Here is a 20,318-nt window from a genome sequence, read left to right as displayed (position 1 = left end):
AGACAACAAAAAGCTCATGGATGTTAATAAAAAAAGAAAAGGAAAATCCTTTGTTATTCAAGCAGGACTTTTAAAATATCTTTATTTTTTCCTTTCAAATACCACCACTGACATATTTAAGTAAAATTTCCACTCCCTTGCCAAAAACGACTGCAAAACTCCAGTGCTAAAAAAAGACAGGAAAACAAAATCAGGAAGGCAATCCTATATGAAAATAAAACCAACCTAAAGCCCACTGGATACAGTCTGAGGGTTCAGTGCTGGTACAACAATAAGTCTTTTGAAGGTCTCTTAACTCAGCTACAGTTAAGGAAAATGATGGTGTTGTCAGCCCCTCTGAACTGCTCTGGCTTTTGTAGATGTGCCACCATAAAAATTCAAAGCACCTCCACTTTGAGTGTCTGCCCAGGTCCATCCAGCTCTGAAGTAAACTTGCTGTGTCCCTTCTAACACAGTGGCACTGACAAATGCAGCGAATCCGAGAGTCAGTCCTTCCTCTCTGATGTGCCACTTCCTGAGCGTGATGCAGCCCTGGATATTTTTAACAGCTTTCTTCTCCTCTATAGCTCCCGTTCTCCAGGGATCCTCCCTCTGGCTGAAGGATGGCCAGATATGCCCAGAGCCCAGGAGTCCTTCTGCAGGGTCAGTCTGGGGAAGCACTGCTGCCTGATGTGAAACTCCAGTGAGGGAACAACTCCCTGGGCTCACAGCCTGGCATAAGAGTTTCGCCACAGAAACCGGGCAACATCTGTCAGTTCAGATTGATAACACGTTTTCCTGTGGAGTAGGGCTTTTATGGAGGATGTTTGGTTTGTTAAGATGGAGACAAACTTTTGAAAACCCATGCAAGCTTTTGGGCCAGCTTGTTTTCCTGTTAGTTTGCTGCTCATTGCTGCTGCTCTCCTCCTGGCCTAACCTGCTGCATCATTTGCTATCTCTGTTTCTCTGTTCTTACAGGTTGTTCTTAAATTTCTATTCAGAAGTTTTCACTTTTTGCTATGACTCGCAGCAATTTTATCTCCCAAAAAGTGGTTTCTTTCCCTGATGCAAGCCTGTCTGCTCCACTCTACCTTTGGCCTCCTTTGAACATTTCTTTGTGTCAACCTTAAATGTATTTGTGGTCCCAGATCACAGTTTATCCTTGGAACTCTCCAGCTCAGAATAACTGAAATTAAGATTGTGACTTTAACTCATAATATCTGTCCATTGAAGTCAATATTCTGAATTAATTTGGCCTCTTTACCCCAGAAATCTCCCTCCTTACAAGGGATCAAGTATCTGAGTTAATCATCACAGAGGTGATGGGGATTTTTTTGCCTCACAGCTGTACCTTACTTCTTTGGCCCACTGGGCCAGTTTAGTTATCTTGGCTAAGAGTGACCCATTTTGGCCATGCAGATGGGCTGCAGAAATTGTACACCATTTTCAGCCTCTGAGAGAGTTTGACATCTTGAGCAGAGCTCAGAGGTACCGACAACACACACAGAAGGGGAAAACTGCTGGTGTTTCTGTCTGTTTCTGTTCACTTAATAAATGATTTAAAATGTCAAGGCTTTTTTGTCAGATCAAAATTTCACCTCAATAATTATGTGCAAGAGGAACATGAGAGAAAGAAATTGTATAAACAGACATGCCTGGCATTAGAGCTTGAAAGAATCCCTCAGTATGTCCCCAAAATCACAAGCAGACAGAAAAACACACACACACACGTGTGTGGACACACACAGACCCCAACTCTCACACACATTTGTTTGGGGTTTTAGGGGTCTCAGAAAATGAGACAAACCCAAATGAGATTACAGCAAAGAGATTCACATTTCTAAGCTACTGTTTTCCTAGAGTAGTATATTCACATTCTGAATCAAGATGCTTTCCATCCCCAGGGTCTATTGGGTGGGTGGGTGGAGCGGGGAGGAAGGGGAGGGCAAAAAAGAGTAAAGGCAGTGAAGACTCCAGTAGTACTCATTTAGTTTGATTAACTGAGTGATGCTTAAATTATGATGTACATTGATACATATTTCTGTGCAAGTTAGACCCAAGAAAGGACACTGGAATAAGGATTATTTATTAAATTCTACTGTAAAGAGTGGCTGCATGTTTGCGTGTCTCATTAACTCCTCTGACATAAAATAACTGGTGTTCCTGGAATATTTCAGTTTAGTAAAGAGGTTTCACTGCTGAGCACAGCTTTTTTTTCCTCCCCTTTTTTCTCTTCCCTCCCCCTTCTTTCTCTTTGAGTCTGAGGCTAGGATAAAACCTCAGTGATTAGCTTCGTTGCCGGCAACAAGCCTGATTCTTTAATGTAGCTGCTCTGCTCCTTAGCTTTGTTTTCATTATTATTTGCATTGTGCAGCAGATGACTAAGAGATAGTCAAAAGATCAAAGGTTTCCTTTGATGGTTTCTATCACGGATCCCTGCTGTATTAAAAAGGATCTCAGGTCAGGACATTCTTGTTCACACGCAGACCTGAACAAGGGGCTGCGCGGGGTGATCAAACTGGATGAAGGCTGAACACATCCATCAAAGGGCTGCCCACATTGGCCCAAACAGAAGAGGAGGTTCTACCTCCAAAACCATGACATCAGCTAGTGACAGATGTCTCCCCGTGGCTGCTGCTTTGATGTGTCCGGACTAAGGAGAAGCAGAGAACATGGAGGGGTTGTGCTTTCCACGTTACTCTAGAACCGTTTCACAGAATACAATACAATACTATAAAGTAAATAAAATAAAATAGTAATTCATAACAAGCGATTTCTAACAGCAAAGGGTATTTGCTCTTCACAGAAGAACACAGACAACCCAGCTTGCAGACCCAAGCCATGCCTATGTCAGATCTTTCTCACACATTGCATTTAATCTTGCAAACATTTAGTAAACAACAACAACTGAGTCAGTGCAGCCCCTCTGTGAAGGGAAGCACCTTCATGCATGGGAGGGAGAAGGAGATACTGAGGCCAAAACCAAGACCTAGTCTCTGAAAAGTGGGCTGGTGGAACTTGGTCACATCCACGTTTCAAACTCCTGGCTGCAGGCTAAAATGATTTTGGGTGTTTCTTTGTGTCTGTGACAGAGGGTGGTGACATTTTTATGCCATCTAGTATATATCAGGTGAAGAGTGCTTTTGCAATTTTGTCAAAACCCCTGATCTAGGCTTGCTCCTGGGTTTTCCACCACACCACCAATAGTGCCATTCTCCTGCACTAAAGAGACATTTACTTGGAAGGGGTGTCCAAACAACCTACATCCATTTCCTGAGTAAAACAGAAAAAAAGCAATGACAAACCCCCACTTTTTATGCCAGGCAATTTTTGTTTACATTAGGACTCTTGCCAGGGTAAGTGCTGTCATGTCTCTAAAGAATATTAATCTACCATTAAAAGATTTCAGTGTGGACTTGCCCTAAATTTCACAGACATCTCCAGCTGTCATTCACTGCAACAACAGCTCAGTTGCACCTCAAGGGGAAGGATTCAGCTCTGAAAATGTCACGTGAAGAGAGGTTTCTAACCTGAAGTAAGTATTGAAACCACCTGCCTCACGTCAGCAGTGAGCTCAGGGCACTTCCATGGTTCCCACAGAATTCCCACAGAGCAGTTCATTCTGTTTAGCCCATCTGTTTTACGATGCTGCAGAGGGAGTTCTCCTGCATGACTAGACATCAAAAATTAAGCAAAATGAATCCCACCATAACACACGATGGCTTTCTATTGGGCAGCTGATGCCAGAGCTGGGATTTTAGAAGGAATCTTGCAAGGCTTGTGGTTTTGAATTACTTCAGCACCTCTCAGTCAATTTAGATCATCCTAAATTGGTCTCTTTATTAGAAATCATCTGGGCTGATTTCACATTTCAAGCAGCATCTATCTTTGAGATGGCTCGTTCAGTTGGGTTACATTCTGTGCCTTTAAAGAAAAAACCCCCAAACCAACCCTTCCGTGATGCCCTCCTTGAGGTAGTCAACAGATGCGAAACTAGAAGAACGTGAAAATTGAAGGGGAACTTTAAATACAAAGCCCATTGCTGAGCAGCTTTGTACCAGTGTGTACAAGACGGTGTGTGTCCCTAAAAAAGGGAAAAAGGAACCTTCTCCTTTTGTCATCAGAGCAGCTTCTCCTGATGAACAAGGAAGGATACAAATTGGCAGGAACCTCATGATCTGAGTGTGCTTATGAAGCAATGGGAAAATTCCACTCTTGGTCTACAGTTTAAGGGAGCCTTTTTGCTAATAACCATATTACCGGTAAGAGCCCCAGAGTTACTTGATTTAAATTCCAGAAACTTGACAGACTTACAGCCCAGATTTTAGCTGTCCTCCTCCTCTCTGCTGAGAAATTACCTGACATCATAACATGGTTTTTCTCTCTTCTCAGAACATCAAATATCCAGTTCCAGTAACAGAGGGTTATTTCTCTGTCAGTTCAGTCTTCAGCTCGTGGAAAAATAGAGGGGATTCTGTCTTGTTACTAGTGCACTTTTGATACACTGCCTTGTCTCCCAAAACCATCACTTTATTTCATGTTAGTTATGAACCATGTTTTGAAACACATCTCCACGGTGGTGAATGTTTATGCTATAGTTTTAGTGGTGGTAGTGTGAACACCTGCAAAGTGGAAAACCGTCCCGAATTTGGTCTTAAGGACACGTTTCTAAAGCACAGTTTATTGTAGTCCTATCCATTTTCTCATCTAAAATGGGACCCTTTGCTTGATGACTAAATCTACTGGAAATTTTCAGATCAATATTCCCTATTTGCTGATGATTAGGGAGAGCAGGAAGGCCTGTGTGCAGGGTTCTGGTACAGCGTTCTCATGAGCTGCTTTTTTTTGTTGTTGAATGTAGGCGCCGGAGTTACACCGCTGCTCGCAGAGAGAATGCCTGGCAAAATCGTGAGGGCAAAAGCACATTTGTGTATGCACAGGCCATATCCCAGCCTGTCAACGACTTGAAATAACATGCAAATAGGTGCCAGTACATCTATCATTCTGTTTATTGTCTTTACTCACTTTCAGTTTGACTTCTCATACAATTCTGGCTCTAAGCAGTTGATAAACACCATTGGGCTACTGGATTTTGTTTCCCACCAACATCACGTCTTTATCTTTTGGAAAGGTTGATGAAATACAAACAGTATAAGAAAAACTTTACTGGCAAGGGCCTCTGTGTCCTGCTTCACCACAGCAATGTACTGTGGGTGCTTTGTATCTGTTGCATAGTTTGTTTGAGTGACACTCTGACAAATGGTCTTTTTAGCACTGAAACTTAAACAAGGAGTGGATTGAGTAAAATCACAACCTGGACTGACTCAAAATGACATATCAGGAACATTTTTCAGTGGTCAGTTTCCTGATGGTTGAATTAACTGCAGTTTTATCTTGCTCTGTATTGGCTGCTTTACCTCACTTTCACCAAATTGCTTTCTTATCGTCATAAACACCACTGAATTACTGTAAACTGCCTAAGTGGCAGAGCCCTGCTCTCCAGCCCATGGGTGCAATCACTGAAGGTTTCCCTCTCTCAGTTGTCCATTGTATTTGAAATCATCTCAAGAGAACCAAGCCGACAGAACAATATTGCCCGAACTGTCACACACAGTTAACAGTTCTATTGTCATACATCTGGAGAGGAATTTCGTGGGCAAACACGTGCCAGACAGATACACAGCAGAAAAATAGCTTTGCTCAAGCTTCTGTCAGGTGTGGTTGGGTTATAAAAACAACCACTTTTCCATGCATTTCCTTTCGTTTTGTAGTTGCCAAGATGACATCCAAAGGAGGCTGAAGGGAAAGCACTGAGACTGGCATGGATGGGTCACAAGTCCCTCTTCTGAGGGTGAGAAGTCTCACTGAGAAGAGGTGTGAGAGGCCAGGATATAATATTCTGCAAGTTAGGGATGAACTGTATACATCAATCATTTTTTATTTCAAAGGCACCTGGTCAAGATTCACCGAAAGATTTCACTGATCAGCAATGTTAGGGGAAAAAAGCCCTAAAGATCAGAATGAGGAGCCCAAAGTCAGCCCTGCAGCTTCTAAGAAATGTAAGGAGAAGTCTGATTTTTGAAAGTCTGAAGTTGTTAACCTTTCCTCCTTAACTTCTTTATGGGAGGAAGCAGGGTCCTTCTGCTCAGGAGAGAGAAAAACAGTGTCTAAAATTTATCTTGTGTTTTCAGTAGCTAAGAGTCACTATTACACTCACTTTGTGACCAGTGCATGTCACTGGGTCACAAGAACTAAACCCAATTGCAGCTGCTGGAACACAGAGAAAGACAGAGGTGAGTCAAGACAGACTGGAAAGTGGTCTGGGATCTGATCCCACCTCATGCTTCTGAGCCCATCAAAACCTTTCTTTGAAAATTCCAGGTTTTCCCAAATTGTCCCTTTCAAAGACAAAGCAAGAGCCACAAAGCGTAACTAGAAGACAAAATTTTTGTGTTGATTGGAAGCTTCCAGATTTTAGGAAATGGCAGTTTGTGTCCCCAGCTTCAATTAATTTCACTTGGCTTTAGCTGAAACACCATTTCTCCCCCTTTCTCTTGTTGCAGAAAATCAGGAAAACATGTCTCCACAGGAAAAGATCCATTTTGCTTCTGTCAATAATACACTGGGAGCTGTCAGGAATGTCTGAGCAGGTGTGTGTGGATATGATTGGTAAGCAGCCTATAAGCAGCTATCATTAAATGTGTAATAATAGCACAGTGCCAGCAGAATGAGACAAGTAGAGCAGTCAGGGATACAGGATTTATAGACTACTGCTCTATGCACCATCCTTAACTCTGCTTTCTAGGCTGGCTCTCCAACAATCTCATGTTTGTACTACCTGTTCTGTCATATGGCATCCACATTTTCCTGGGATTTGAAAACACAAAGTCATCTTTGTATAAGCACACAATTTACCTGCTCTGGTTCAAGGAGGTTTAACAGCATTTTTGAAGACAGTTTTCTGTAGGAGGCTTTCTGAGCTGTCCCTTATCATCCTTTGATACAGAGAGAAAAGAGTTGGTATCTCCTTATTATGTGATTTTAGGATTCAGGCACTTTGTTGAGCTTCCTCCCTTTCCAGAGAGGACAAGCAACAAGCTAAGAAAGTCATCATAATTTTATATCTATTTATATCTATTTCCTTTCATGGAAGTGTCATCTTTGCTGGAGGAGCCTGTGCACCCCTCTAATGAGGTCTGCACTGAGAAATCAGGGACAGCGACCACAATATTGTTTTCAAAGGTGACTTAAAAGCAAAATAATGTTCATGCTATGAGAGATAAAAAACAAAAAGGAAAAAAAAAGGAAAAAGGCATCATCCAGCTACCCCAGTGGCAGCACACTGGGGGCAGTATCTTCGGAAAACTTCTCAGATATACTCAGTGGGGGTCAAACCACCATAGCCACCTGAATTCATCCTCTTATTTAACATGACAGAAACTGGACTGGATGCAGAACAAAGAAAAGTGCTTGGGCCTTACTGTAGGTCATTCCTGAAATTACCGTGGGTCATACACCTTCCAAGATAAAAAGTGACTGCTGATAATCAGAAAGGGTAGAAATAGTGGTACTGTACAATTTTTTGGCTCCAGTAATGTGAAAGGGAATTTTTAATTCTTCTTCTTTTCCTTTCCCCTTCTGGAAAGCTGCATGCCTGGATGGTGTAGATGGGGTGGAAGATTAAAAACAATGAGCAATCTATAGCAGTTAATCTGCCCGACTGGGAGGGCCTGAGGCTGTCCTGGACAGTTGGGATTCATGTCAGCTGCCCGGTTTAGGGTTGCAGCAGGACCACAAAAGGTTGCCTGATTGGAAGTGTGTGAACTGAAGGCTCACCACAGCAAAGCAGATGGGGCTGCAGGGCTGTAGAGAGGGATTCTAGGCAGACCCAGAAGAGACACAGTACGTGAAAAGCCATGGGGGTTATTGCAGAAAGTAACACAGCTCAAGGGATCTCAAGTGTTTAAATGATTTCTGGATTATTGCAATGGCTGAACGAGTATTTTGTGACTTGAAACATCCAGCGCTGCGATGCTCATCTCAGGCTTTGGGTAAAATTCTCCCCAAAATAAAAGGACCATACTAATCCATATCACTTGGACCTGCCCATCTGTCTCTGACAGCCAGACTCTCTAGAGCTTCTTTGGATAAACCCAGGGTTATCAGGTTAAGCCCTTTAAAAACAGCTTTTGTTAAAGGAAAAGGAGAAGATCCTGCAGGTCCTAAGAGGATAGCTGTGTTTTGGGCAGAAGTTCCAAGCATCAGAAGAGTTTATTTTCTCAATTCTGCCTGTGTGGCAGCCTCCAGTTTAACCACATCTCTGGCAGCCCTAGATAACTTATGAGATCATACCCATCCCTTGGATAGCACAGCTGGGCTCTCTGGACAGGAATACAGTGATAATTCATGTCTTTGACACCAAAAAATGCCTATGTGCATTATTAGCTGAATTAGTGTCCCATGGAACTCTTTCTTCACGGCATTTCTTTGGCCTATGTTTATTATATCAGTGCACATGTAAATTCATAGACTTTTGTGGGTTTAGAGCATTTTTTTTTTTAAGATGGCTCTTACAATTGTCTTCAGAATGATAGCTAATTATTTCTCTCATCTCACAAATAAAATAGCCCGTGATTTATCTACACTTTCAGAATGAGCCAGGGAAAAACTGAAAAACTTTTGCTGGAATAAATTAAAAAACGGTACAGTGAGATTATTACTTCCGTTCATCCATCCAGAACATCCTGAGAGGATGACTAAAGGTCTTGGTAGCCCATTAATTTAAAGCACTGCCAACTTTCTCAGTGCAAACATATATATGAATACAGAGGGAAAAAAAAAAAAAAAAAGAAGAGAGAAAGATGAGTGAATCACTTCTTGCATATTCCTTATGGTAAGGGTGGGATTTTGTGCTGGGGCAGTATTTCATCTGCTTGTGAGGATCCCATGAGAAATAAAAAAATGTACCTGAAGGGTGAACTCCGACACAGCTGCACAGCTTGTTGGGTTTTCAGCATATAGGGTTCAGAAATCAAAAAATGAAAAACTCTGTGACTCCTCAGCCTTACTGTAGAGCACAAGCCAAAGCAAAATTAACTTAAAGGACTCAAAAGGTTCTACCCAGGGTTTTTAAAACACCGGGAATATTTTCATGTTTGTAGAGGTTGTGGGCACCTACCTGGTGACTTTCTGGTTAAATGAATTATTCCATATAAATAGCCCCGTTTAAAACTTAAAATGCCAGCCAAATGCTAAGTGACCAACCTAATTTTAAAGTCCATTTGTAATAACCTGCAATTAATCAACTAGTTTTTTAATTAAGAAATGAACTTAAAATTGCTGATTTATAAGCACTCTAATTCATAGCCAACACATTTTCATTTTGTTTGCCTGGATTTACACTAGAGGTCAATTAATCCTGATGAGATTAAAGTCTTGGTAATTTTGAGAAACAGCATCTGTATGAGATCATGCAGTTTAGCTTTAATGCATCTTAATCCACTTTCATACCTCTAGTTAATTTGCATTAATTTTCCTCAGGGTCCGTGTAGGTAAACACCAAACACAATTTTAGAAGTATTTAGGCAGGATCCCTGATTTATCCCCGTTTTCCTGGCAGGAGTGTGTGGGGGTGCCACAGGATCAGAGCCCTCACTCTCCAGTTGGGAGAAAGGCAGAGGAGGGAGATCTCTGTGTCTGGTTTTGGCAGAGGAGAGGAGCTGTGTTTTCACTGTCCTGCCTTTTATTTGCAACTACCATTTTTTTCCCCTTGCAGCTGAAGCCCCTAACAAAAGGCAAAGAATAAAATGAGACAAAAAAGCATCTGCTCTAAATGGAATTGGGCCAGTCCAGTCAAGTTTAAAGACTCTGAATCATTTGAGGGGTATGAGACTGGCAATTTACTAATGACTACAACTTATTAAAAAGGCATGAAAAGCTCCCTAATTACATATTTGGATGCTAAGTAGCCATTCTCAGCTTCACAGACAGCATGACTTTCCCTTCCAGTCTTGTCCCAGACCACACATAAAAAAGAAAACAGGCATCATAAAGGCTCAGGCGTTTTAGGTGCTAGAAACTAAAATATTGTAAAAGACTTAACCAGACTTTTACTTGAGGCTTTAGGCTACTCTCTGGATTAACTCTTATTGGAGGTTGAAAAATTTTGGTCATCTTATAATATATGCATTTATAAATAAATTACCATATATCCCGAATCTTTCAAAAACAACACAGCACATTAATCCCAACCACCTTTTTTTTTTTTCTGCTCTACCAGGCTAATTTCACTGGAATCATTAGTTTTAAACATCTATTACACTGTAAACAAATCCTGAAAAGCTTATGGACAGAAAGTCAGATATTCAAAAGATTGGAAGCGCTAGATTTAGTGCAAAAGTTCTATGGGGCTCGGCGCAGGGAAATCTATTTACAATTCCTATTATACAAATTGCTCAGTGCCTTTATTTGCTGCATAGCATCCAAAGCCAGCATTAAATATAAAATTGTTCATTTCCTGATGAGTGATGAGTGTTTTGTTTTGTTTTAATAATGTATTGACCTACAGTCGGAATGCTCCACAAACATTCTTGACTTTATCTGCAGGAGACACCCTCCAAACATGCTATGATTGTTGTTGTCCCAGCTTTCCAGGATTCACCCTCTTCCCTCTGGGTCCATGAAGCAAAGCCACTTTTCTGGACACGATGGGTTCAGGGTGTGTGTGCTGCACGAGGCTGCACATCACACAAAGTCCAGCCCATGCAGGCTTTGCAGCGTGTGACAAACTCTCTTCTCAGCAGAGGCGCAAACCTGCCCTTTTTGGACACTGCCACCCCAGGCAGAAGCACAGTGACCCTCCATGCAGGACACTCATTTTACCTGTTTCACAGGAAAGGAAGGGAGTACAGAGAGTAGCACTATTATCAGACAAGGAGAATCGATTCAGCGCCTTGCTTCTGGTTGCAAAATTTGAAATCCGAAAGCTCCCCAGCAAGCAAGCACGCAGTGAAAATCAACAGCTGTTGATTTTGTTTGACTTTTGTTGTCTGCAGCAAACATTTAAATATAATGTATGTGTAAAGCCCAGCAAAACAAAGCTGATCCTGTATTTTTACATCAACAGCTCTACAGCTGTGTGAGTACTTAACATACACCTACTTCTTTTGCAAAACAACAGTCAGATAACTGTAAATTCATCTGAAAGCTACTAATCCCCTATGTAAAGTTCATGTAAGTCTTGTTCTGCTCTTTGGATGGACTTATGCAGACAGGTGGTACATTTTCCAGGAAGAGAGACAAAACTTCTGTGTTTAATTGCTCCTATGAGTAGCACCCAAATCACCACCAGTATTTCACCACAAAACACTGTGCATGAGACACATCTCCTGTAGGAGCTGAAAAGTGCTGGCTTTTTTAAAACTACAGCGGTGAGTGCCTAAATTACTCATAGGCCGTAAGAACTCAGCTCTCCTGCCAGTGCAATTCCATTCCTAAAGAGGGTGACACCGACAGGGCTCTTTGCTGGAGCATCACTCACCTTTCAAGCCTCACAACAAATACAGAACCAGGCACACTTAAACCCTGAGGTGAGGCTGCAAGTGCAATTTGAACCACGGTGGCTGCACCTTACTTCATTTACAGGAAAAAAGGACTGGCAAGGACTTTCTGAGGAAGCGAGTTTTTCCTTGAAATAGCAGTGGTCACATTATATTAAAAAAAAAAAATAGAAAAAAGTAATACAATATTGAGAAAGGGTTACTCTACACAGAAATAAAATCCCTTGCAGCTTTTCCCACAGAAACAACTACAGAGCTGGAAAAAGAAGGGTAGGTGGGTAAGAGGCAGGTGGTGCTCCTAACTTTGTCACAACAGCAGTCACTGAAGTTGAGGCATTTTGCACAGCCCCAGAAAACCCAGATCTTGTCAGTCATGGAATTCACGTGACACAGAGGCGGAGCAATGAAATGGGGTGAGTTCCTGCTTCGTGCCTCTGAGTAGAGAGGGGAGAGATAAAAAAGCCAAAGTCATTCACTTATGGCCAGGCACAATCTGAAGACCACACTCATTTTCTGGAGCATTCTTCAATAAACTTGGACAAAAGCCATGTACTATTAAACCAACAGAGGCATAAACACCAGGCTCTCTGTCAGCTGATAGAAGGACAATGGAGAAATAATAGTACAACTCACAAGTGTTGGAGAGAAAAAGGCTAAAGATTATAAAGGTATTTTTATTCTTGGCTGACACTTCTATCAACCCAAGCCAAAAATCACAAGAAAAAGAATAGCTGCTTTCCTTTATCCACATAAAAGGATTCTGTGCTGAGCAGCACTTAAGAAAAATGATCAGATTGTGATTATATAACCCTAGCATGAACTTGGTGACCAGTATAGTCATGTCAAATTAGGATGCATTATTCAAGCAGCAGGGAAGGATGAAAGTGTTTACCATCAGATATAAACCCCCTGCATTTCCCTTTCTTCAAACCTGTTCTCTTCTTTTTCCTTTGCTGGCTATGTTGGTGGGCTGGCTCACTCACTATACCAGCTCTTCTTCAAAAACACAGAAATTATCAGTAACAGATGCTGATGGTAACTGAAAAGAAAAAGAAAGACATCCACTCATTATTTCTCCCCTCTGCCTTTATCAGAAGCTCCCTTCTTCTCCCCCTGGTTTATTTCTTGCTCCTCTTGTCTCCAGACCTTTGCCCATTCTTTCTTCTTTTCCATCAGACCAGGGTCCCTATTCTGATTTTTTTTTGCTGGGGCCCCTTCACCTGACCCCATTCTCACTTTCTTTGTCATCTTGCCTTTAACTTCTTTTCATATAAAGGTGTAGGATTCTGCCCATCAATGTTTAGACCACAACTTGTCACTTTTTTTTTTTTTTTAAATCAGATTTTAGAAAATGAAAAGGCAAAAAAATGAAAGAAATAAACGCTGCATGGGTAAAACATAAGAGGAGGCTGAAGCAGCCATAAGCAATGTAAGTTTTTAGATGCAGTTTAACTATATCTAATTAGTATAATGCAAAATTAATTTCTATTTTTCAGGTATATTTTGTGCACAGTCATTCTTACTCTCTGAAAATTCCCAACCATATCATGACCATAGCAAGTTTAATATTTTTGACCCCTTTACAGCTTTGAAAGTCATCAAAAGCCAAACTTAATTGCCCAAGTCTCACAAAAAACAGAGTGCCAAAGCCAGGGTTGGTATTACTAAACTGACCACCACAGAACTTATCTAAATCCGAGATTAATTTAATTTATGCAGTTTCTACTCTCCATCTGGAAGTCACAATAAAGGATTTGGAAAAATCAGTTAAATATTTTCAACACTATTTAATTCCTCTATCAAGCCAGTGTAGACTGTCTCTTTCCTTTTCTTAACCAGTCATCAACAATGGAGCATAGAAGAGAGAGTTGATACCTTGATACCTTGATGCCTTGATACCATGGAGCTACATGTGGGCATTCAAACACATACAGAGAGAAAAATTCCTTTTCACTCTTCTTTTTTTTCATAAGAACTTGTCAGTAGAAATGGGTCAAGCCTTGGTTAAATATGTTTCTCCAGTAACACGATTACTTGATTTTGAAAGTGCAACAAAAGACTTTCCATAGCACAGACCAGGTCCCTGGATGCTTCTGAAAGATTCACTGGCTTACCATTGATATATGATAGAAGTCATTCAAAATACTGCGTCCCTCTTGAGGACAGGTGGTGAGGTGAACTGATCACCATCATTACCAGAGACATGGAGCCATAGTCCTGTTAAGAGCATTGCAGTATAACCATAGCTTTTCATCTCAAATAATCTTGCCTTTTGCACTAATCCATCCAGAAATCAGAACCACCAAAATGGAGGACTACTGTTGGGATGAAGTAGAATTAATTCTTCCTCTCATCTGCACCAATTCTGGCAGTTCCCTGAGTGCCTGGCTTCTCCCTCTGCACTCTCAAAGGCAAGAAATGGCTGCTTGGGGGGATGAATTTGAGCACTCAGCTTAGGTTCCTCTTCCACTTCGCTCTGGGAAGGGGCATCCATCTCCCTCCTTGGGCTCGGGCAGGGCCCTCAGTTCTTCACACACCCTCTGTGCCATGGCCTCACCACCCTCACAGTGAAGAATTTCTTCCCAACATCTCCTTCAGTTTGAGCCATTTCACCTTGTCCCCTTAGGATACTGGAAGGCTGCTAGAAGAGAAGGAAATGCTGGAACATTTAATATTCCAGCACACCCTTCTCTTTGGAGCAGCAGTGGTAGAAACCAGCAACTGCTCCTCAGCCTGGAAGCAGCCTGTCATCTGCTTGGAAGACATTTCTCCTCCCTGCATGCTTTTGGGATGTTTCTCATTGATCCCACAGAAGGTCATTGTGCAGCCAGCAGCACACAGGACACTTGTGCAGCAGTTGCTCCTTCGGAGAGAAAGCACAGCCCAGGACAGACAGAACCAGTGCAGCTCCAAGGCGAGAGCCTGAGTGTTTCTGGCTGCAGAGGTAGCCCCTTATTGGCCAGGTCTAAAGGAACCCTTACTCACAATCTCACCCTTCTCCCTCCCACCTTTCTTTTTTTTCCTTTTTCTTTTCTTTTCTTTTTTTTTTTTTTTGGTATTTGCAATGCTGTTCTTGGCACCCCCTGACATTCCAGCTGAGCAGCACCTCACTAAGGTATTACCTGATTACACTGAGCACTTTCACATGTGGAATTTTGCACATCCAGCACTCAGCCAGTGACAGTAACAAATAGGGTATTAATTAACACCACAGTGATTAAAGACTCGGATCCCGACATCTGTAATGAATGTTCCAAAGATAGTGTCTGTGCATGCGGGATCTGTAAATCAGGGCATTTGCAAAATGAGCTCTGCTCTTTCTCAGCTCATTGCCATTCTCCGGGTGCTAACGAGGGGAACAAGTCAGAGCTGAAGCACTTGAATAAACCCTCACTTTTTCAGAGGACTTAATGAATCATGAGCAGACCATTCTATCATGTGTTTTGCAGCACGTTGATGAAGCCCTTTGCTTACCCCACAGTGTATGAAAGTCACAGTGCATCAGAAGGAACCCAATCAGTTACATGAGAATTGGTTTTATTTCCTGCAACATCCAATTTGATTATCTCATTATGTTTCAACCCACTTTTTCTAACCTAGCAATTTGCTTCTAGATAATTTCTTTCTTCCTTTTTGCTCACTGTTAAAAAACAGTGACTGGTCAGATGGAAATTCATTCTCCAGTAGGCCTTAAGTCAAAGATGAAGTTGATTAAAATGTCATATATGTAATAAAAAATACTGGCATTCAGTCAAAACCTGACAAATTAGTTATGGCTTGTCTAATCCACATTCAGCTATAAAACATGATTTACCAAATACCCTCACCTAACAAAGGATATTGGGTTTCTTACTGAATTTCCTATATTTGACACTCTCATAACATGCAAACATATATGGATTTAATTTTTTTCATTTCCTTCCGGATGGAATATTTCAACCTGTTAATATATACACAAATCCTGGTAATCCTGAAAACTGTTTAGGCTTTATTTTTCTTTCAAATTATATTTTCTCCAGTTTTCTTTATGTTACATCCATCCTTGTGCATGGATTTACAAGAGCAGGCAAATGATGAAAATGACTTTTTCAAAGGAAATAGTGGAAATAGGCAGAAAACCAAGATTGTAAAAAGATATATTTTAATCAAAGTTGTTAACTACCTAATGAGTCTTAAAATTCTCTGGAGAAATGGCTAAAATAGACTCCTCACCATGCCAATAAAGGTTAAGTTGGCAATGGCTGGGGAGAATTGCAGAGAGTCACTTCAGAAACCTTTTTTCCCTGGTGTTTCCACCAGGCAAGGGCTGTATGAATCCTGGAACTGTCACCCTGTGGAAGCACAAGTGCCTTTGCATCTGTTTAGGGACACTTTCGGATTTGTGTCCTCTGTACAATGGAGATGTGAAATTCAATCTGCGACATTAATGGGATCAAATGGTGATGCTTAATCCTGTGGAATCGTTTGAACACTCTCTTCAACCTTCATGGCCCTTGCTAAGGTCCTGACCTTTATCTTCTCACAATAAAGTTTCCTAACCAAAGGCATCTTGTTTCTCTCTCTAGGTATTATAATAAACCAGATACATATTAGTTTCCCTGTCAGGTGGTGTCAGAACCAAGAATGTGTGACAAGCAAAAAGTGTCTCTTTTACTCAGAAATTAGGGTCTTTTTTTAGTGCTACCAATTTTCAAAGGAAAAAGTACCAAGTATGCATCACTATTTTTCAAGATTAAGCATGCCTAAAAACAGGGTTTTTTTCTCTCAGGACACCCTGTGTGACCAACTATATTCCTGAAAACATGTTCTTTTGTACAAAATGGATAAAGCCACAGTATTTGAAGTGGTTATTTGGAGAAAACTCATGGCACTTGTGCACTTGGGCTAATATAAGAAAGAAAGCAATGAAAATGGGTGTTTGCATCTTTCTGATGGGGCCCAAAGACAATGGAAGGGATTATGAGTTAACAATTCAACTGTACCTAAACAATAGGTTTGTTAAGGAAGTTGACTAAAGTTTAAGACAACTCCTCCAAAAGTCTCTTCCACAGGCAGATGTTTAATGAATGGAAAACTGCCTGGCACAAAATAACCATGGAAGAAGTTATGGGCCAGGGAAGAAAGGGGGTGAGAGCACCGGGGTTTCCTGTAGGAGGGCAGAGAGTCCAGATCAGCCAAGGCACCTCAGAGAAATCATCCTCAGCTGCAAATACCTATTTTCGGGAAGCAATAGCACAGAGGATGTTCTGCCAAGGAAGTCCTGCAAAGCCAAGTGAAGAACCAGTGCTAACAACCCAATGTGCTTCAGGGAACTGTTGGCACAGGCCTGTCCTTGGTACCCCTCGGGCCAAAGAGTGAGGACCTTGAACTGCAAGCTGTGAGGACAAGGCAGCCGAGGAGCCATGGGAAGTAATGCACCAAGGGAGATTTGGGAGGAGCTCATTTCTTTGATTTTGATGCCAACAGACCTCAGAAATTCTTGCCTGTCCCAGGGAGAAGAAATGGCTTCAGGTAGCAGATTGTCTATTTGAGAGACACCAACTGCTGCCAGGTTCTGAGTCCCTACCTACACCAATAAATCCTAATTTGAGAATGGAAAACATAACCTGGCACACGTATGCTCGGCAGATCCATCACTCCCAGTTTAGCATACGGAGTCCTGGGACCCAGCAGCAGTGGCCAGGAAAGGGAGTTGTGCCAGCTCTGCACCCACAGTGACTCACCAGCTCCTCAGCACAAATAAATCAGCTGTCAGTGCCTCTCCCTGCCTTGGGCCACATACTCCCAAGGATTTCTTTCCTATGTCCCTTCTCTCTTCCATGGCAACGTTAGCATGTTTTTCAATGCTTCTGCTCCATTTGGTTCTTCTTTTATGTATTCTCCAACAATTTCCTTCTCTACCACCATCCACTCCTCATTTTCCCAGCTGCCATTCTGCTCCTCCAGACTCAATCTATCCCTGCTACTGCCAGCTCTGCAGATATTTTTCTCAGAGGACATCCAAAATACACACAGCCCTTCTGAAAAAGTTTTTCTCTCTTTTTATTTGGGTCTTTTTCTGACATCTCTCTTTTTTTCCTGGGCTATGTCTAATCAATGCCAAGTGACTGCCATGACAAAAAAATTATCCCATCTTAGAATCTGAGCCATTTCAGGACAAAAACGAAATAAGAAAGAAAATATCTTGAGGTCCCCAAGAGTCAGACCAGACCAAGAGCTTATACAGAAACCTCATTTTTGTGCTGTGTGGGCTTTGTTCCTTAAACTCCATGGGACAAACTCCCTGATGTGGATGAAACAGAGCATCTCATGATTGGCAGGTCACAGCATCCTCTCCAAGGCTGCTGCACACCCACAGAAAGCTGTCAAGTCACCTCTGAGAGGCAGCCCCACCAACATCTTAGATTTAGGCCAGGGTTTCCCAGCTGTGGGTCATGACCCCACACAGGCCAGGGTCAACACAGGGTTCACACGGGGCCACAAAGAGTTGGAGAAAGCTAAAGAAATATTTAAGCTTAAGGATTTGTATTCAGGGTATTTTTCCCAGTTGGTGGGGGGAAGGGAAAGAGTGGAGCTGCACACAAACAGATGATCCAAGGAGGCTGATTGCTTCAGAAATCCTGACTTGAAATATTGGGAATTCCACACTGGAGAGAAAGAAAGTGGTTCTGTGGCTCATGTACTTTGTCTATGCACTTTTTTTTTTTTTTTTAATGTATTAGTTTGAAACTAGCCAGAAGTCTGGAAAGGTTTTAGTAACCTTAGAAGACAGACTAGCAAACAAATACAAGAGACATCAGCATGAGCATCCTTGTAATAGTACCTGGCTTTCATCAGAAGAATTTGAAAGGGTTCTCAACAGTGAAAGCACTTATACATCCCATGGAGTAAAAGGAGGTTTTCATTATCCCCATTTTACAGAGGAGAACCTGGCTAGGTGACTTGCTCAATGTCATGCAGAAGTTCTGTGGCAGAATTAAAAGCTGAGTCCAAAACTGAATTCTTATTTAAGTTAATGCCCTTGTCACAGCACTACTCTGTGCTCAGATTCCCCCCCAAAATGCATTTTCAATCAAATGGATATCAGCAGCACCTATGTAATTAGAACTTGTGCAATCACAGGAGCATTGCAACAGACTTCAGGGTCATGAAAGGTGTGAGAGGTATGAATCCAATGACTGGATTTTTTTGATCTTACACAAATAACACAGATAGAGTCATAGACAGTGATTTGCCAATATGGTTTCATCCCTAAGGGAAATACTTGCAAAATCTTGCCCACACTTGATTATGAAGATCGAATTTGATGGCTGTTTTTGTCCTTCAGGAGCAGGATGGGAGTCAAACAAACAACATCGTCACACAGCAGTTAAGCTGCTGAAGGTCTTCCCTGCGTGGGCCACCCTGCAGCCCCTTGGCTGGTTGCTGGAGCTTTGGACAACCTGGACCAGTCTGAAGTGTGGGAAGTGCCACAGTGTGGGACAATCTCACAGCAGCGAAGCCAAGCTGGGCTCACGAGCAGCTGCAGCGCTGCCCTCCTTGTGAGCACAACCCAGCGCAGGATGTGCAGGGTGGGCCTCGTCCATGAGAAGACAAACCCTCTTCCACAGCTTTGCTGAAACTCAGTGAACTGCTGTGGCAGCCAGACTGACCCGTGGGGGAACAGGTCACCATGGTCACAACCCCCTGGAGCAGGGACAACCAGCACCCCGAGCCTGCACTGGTGACATTTTACAAGTCAAGATACTTTTAGTTAGCTGGTATTTGGCACTGGTTCATTAACCCAGCTGCTGGCACAATCCTGCTTTCTAGTGTAGATAAGAACTTGGCCTCACCCATTACAGACTGATTTGTTAGCTGGGAAAAGATCATTTATTGCTTTCACATCATTGCTTCAGCTATCCTTGGATAAACTGGCTATGCAATTGAATGGTTGATAGCTTTCTGCTTGCAGTATTTTCTTTATATCTGTATTCCATATACTTCCCTACTAACTTTTTTCCCCCCCTCATTTACTTTGAAATATTTTAAAAGATGAAAACTTGTAGTAATTTTCTGTGTCATTTTCTAGTGAGGGAATCAATCTTACACATACCTTTGCATGTAAGAATAAGCCTATTACAAATGAACAGATTCTTCCACTGTTTTCTCCCTTGAGTTTGGGAAACTTATCTGTTTACAATCATCACCTCTGTCTCTGCAGGGGAAGGTTGGGAAGCCTGGGACTTTCAAGAAAATATTTATGCATGTGCTGAGTGGGGTGGAGTAGGAATGGATACACACTGGGAACATTTTGATTCCAGAGCTCTTAGAAAACTGCTAATAGGATGATGAAAGCTTGATTTCACAGATCTGTTACACTCCACCAGCCTATTTTGCAAGGTTCCTTTGTGCATGGCAATTACTAAGTTCCATCAAAATACTCATAAAATTTTCACCTGCTAGAAGCAAAATCACTTTTCATTGCCTAGACAAATACAATGATGAAGATGCTTAAAAATCTCTGCCTAGAGACACTCTGGACTCCCTTGGTGTCTGATCTCCCCTACCCTTGTAGGCATGACCCAGGCTGTATTGAAGGCATGTGCCCTTCTGGAAAAAGCCTGAGGTGTCCTGGGGCATCTTAAATGGCACTACGAGCTGTTGTTTCCATGGTAACCAAATCCCACATCTATATTTTTTCTTTTTTTTTTTTTAATAACAGAATGAAAAATATTATGGCTCTTAATTTCATTGTTGTAGGTACTTGTGTGCCTGTACATTTATAAACATTAGAGCACT

The 20,318-nt window shown here is 41.8% G+C and overlaps 1 protein-coding gene across 2 annotated transcripts in view; it reads right to left on the bottom strand.

Annotated features, from left to right (window-relative positions):
• LOC120411941 (potassium voltage-gated channel subfamily KQT member 1-like) overlaps positions 1-20,318 on the bottom strand; it is a 286,757-nt gene that overhangs the window by 111,952 nt on the left and 154,487 nt on the right. The window contains exon 6 of one of the 2 annotated variants that reach the window (XM_039571409.1): positions 12,186-12,576. The exons of the other annotated variant lie outside the window; for it this stretch is intronic. Coding sequence (XP_039427343.1) covers positions 12,520-12,576 — 57 coding nt within the window. The 3' untranslated portion in view covers positions 12,186-12,519. Of the gene's footprint in view, positions 1-12,185; positions 12,577-20,318 lie in introns of those variants that run through there. 2 annotated transcript variants of the gene reach the window in all.

This window comes from Corvus cornix, chromosome 1A (genome assembly GCF_000738735.6).
Source record: "Corvus cornix cornix isolate S_Up_H32 chromosome 1A, ASM73873v5, whole genome shotgun sequence".
Classification (NCBI taxonomy): domain Eukaryota; kingdom Metazoa; phylum Chordata; class Aves; order Passeriformes; family Corvidae; genus Corvus; species Corvus cornix.
This window is presented reverse-complemented; position numbering and strand designations above follow the sequence as displayed.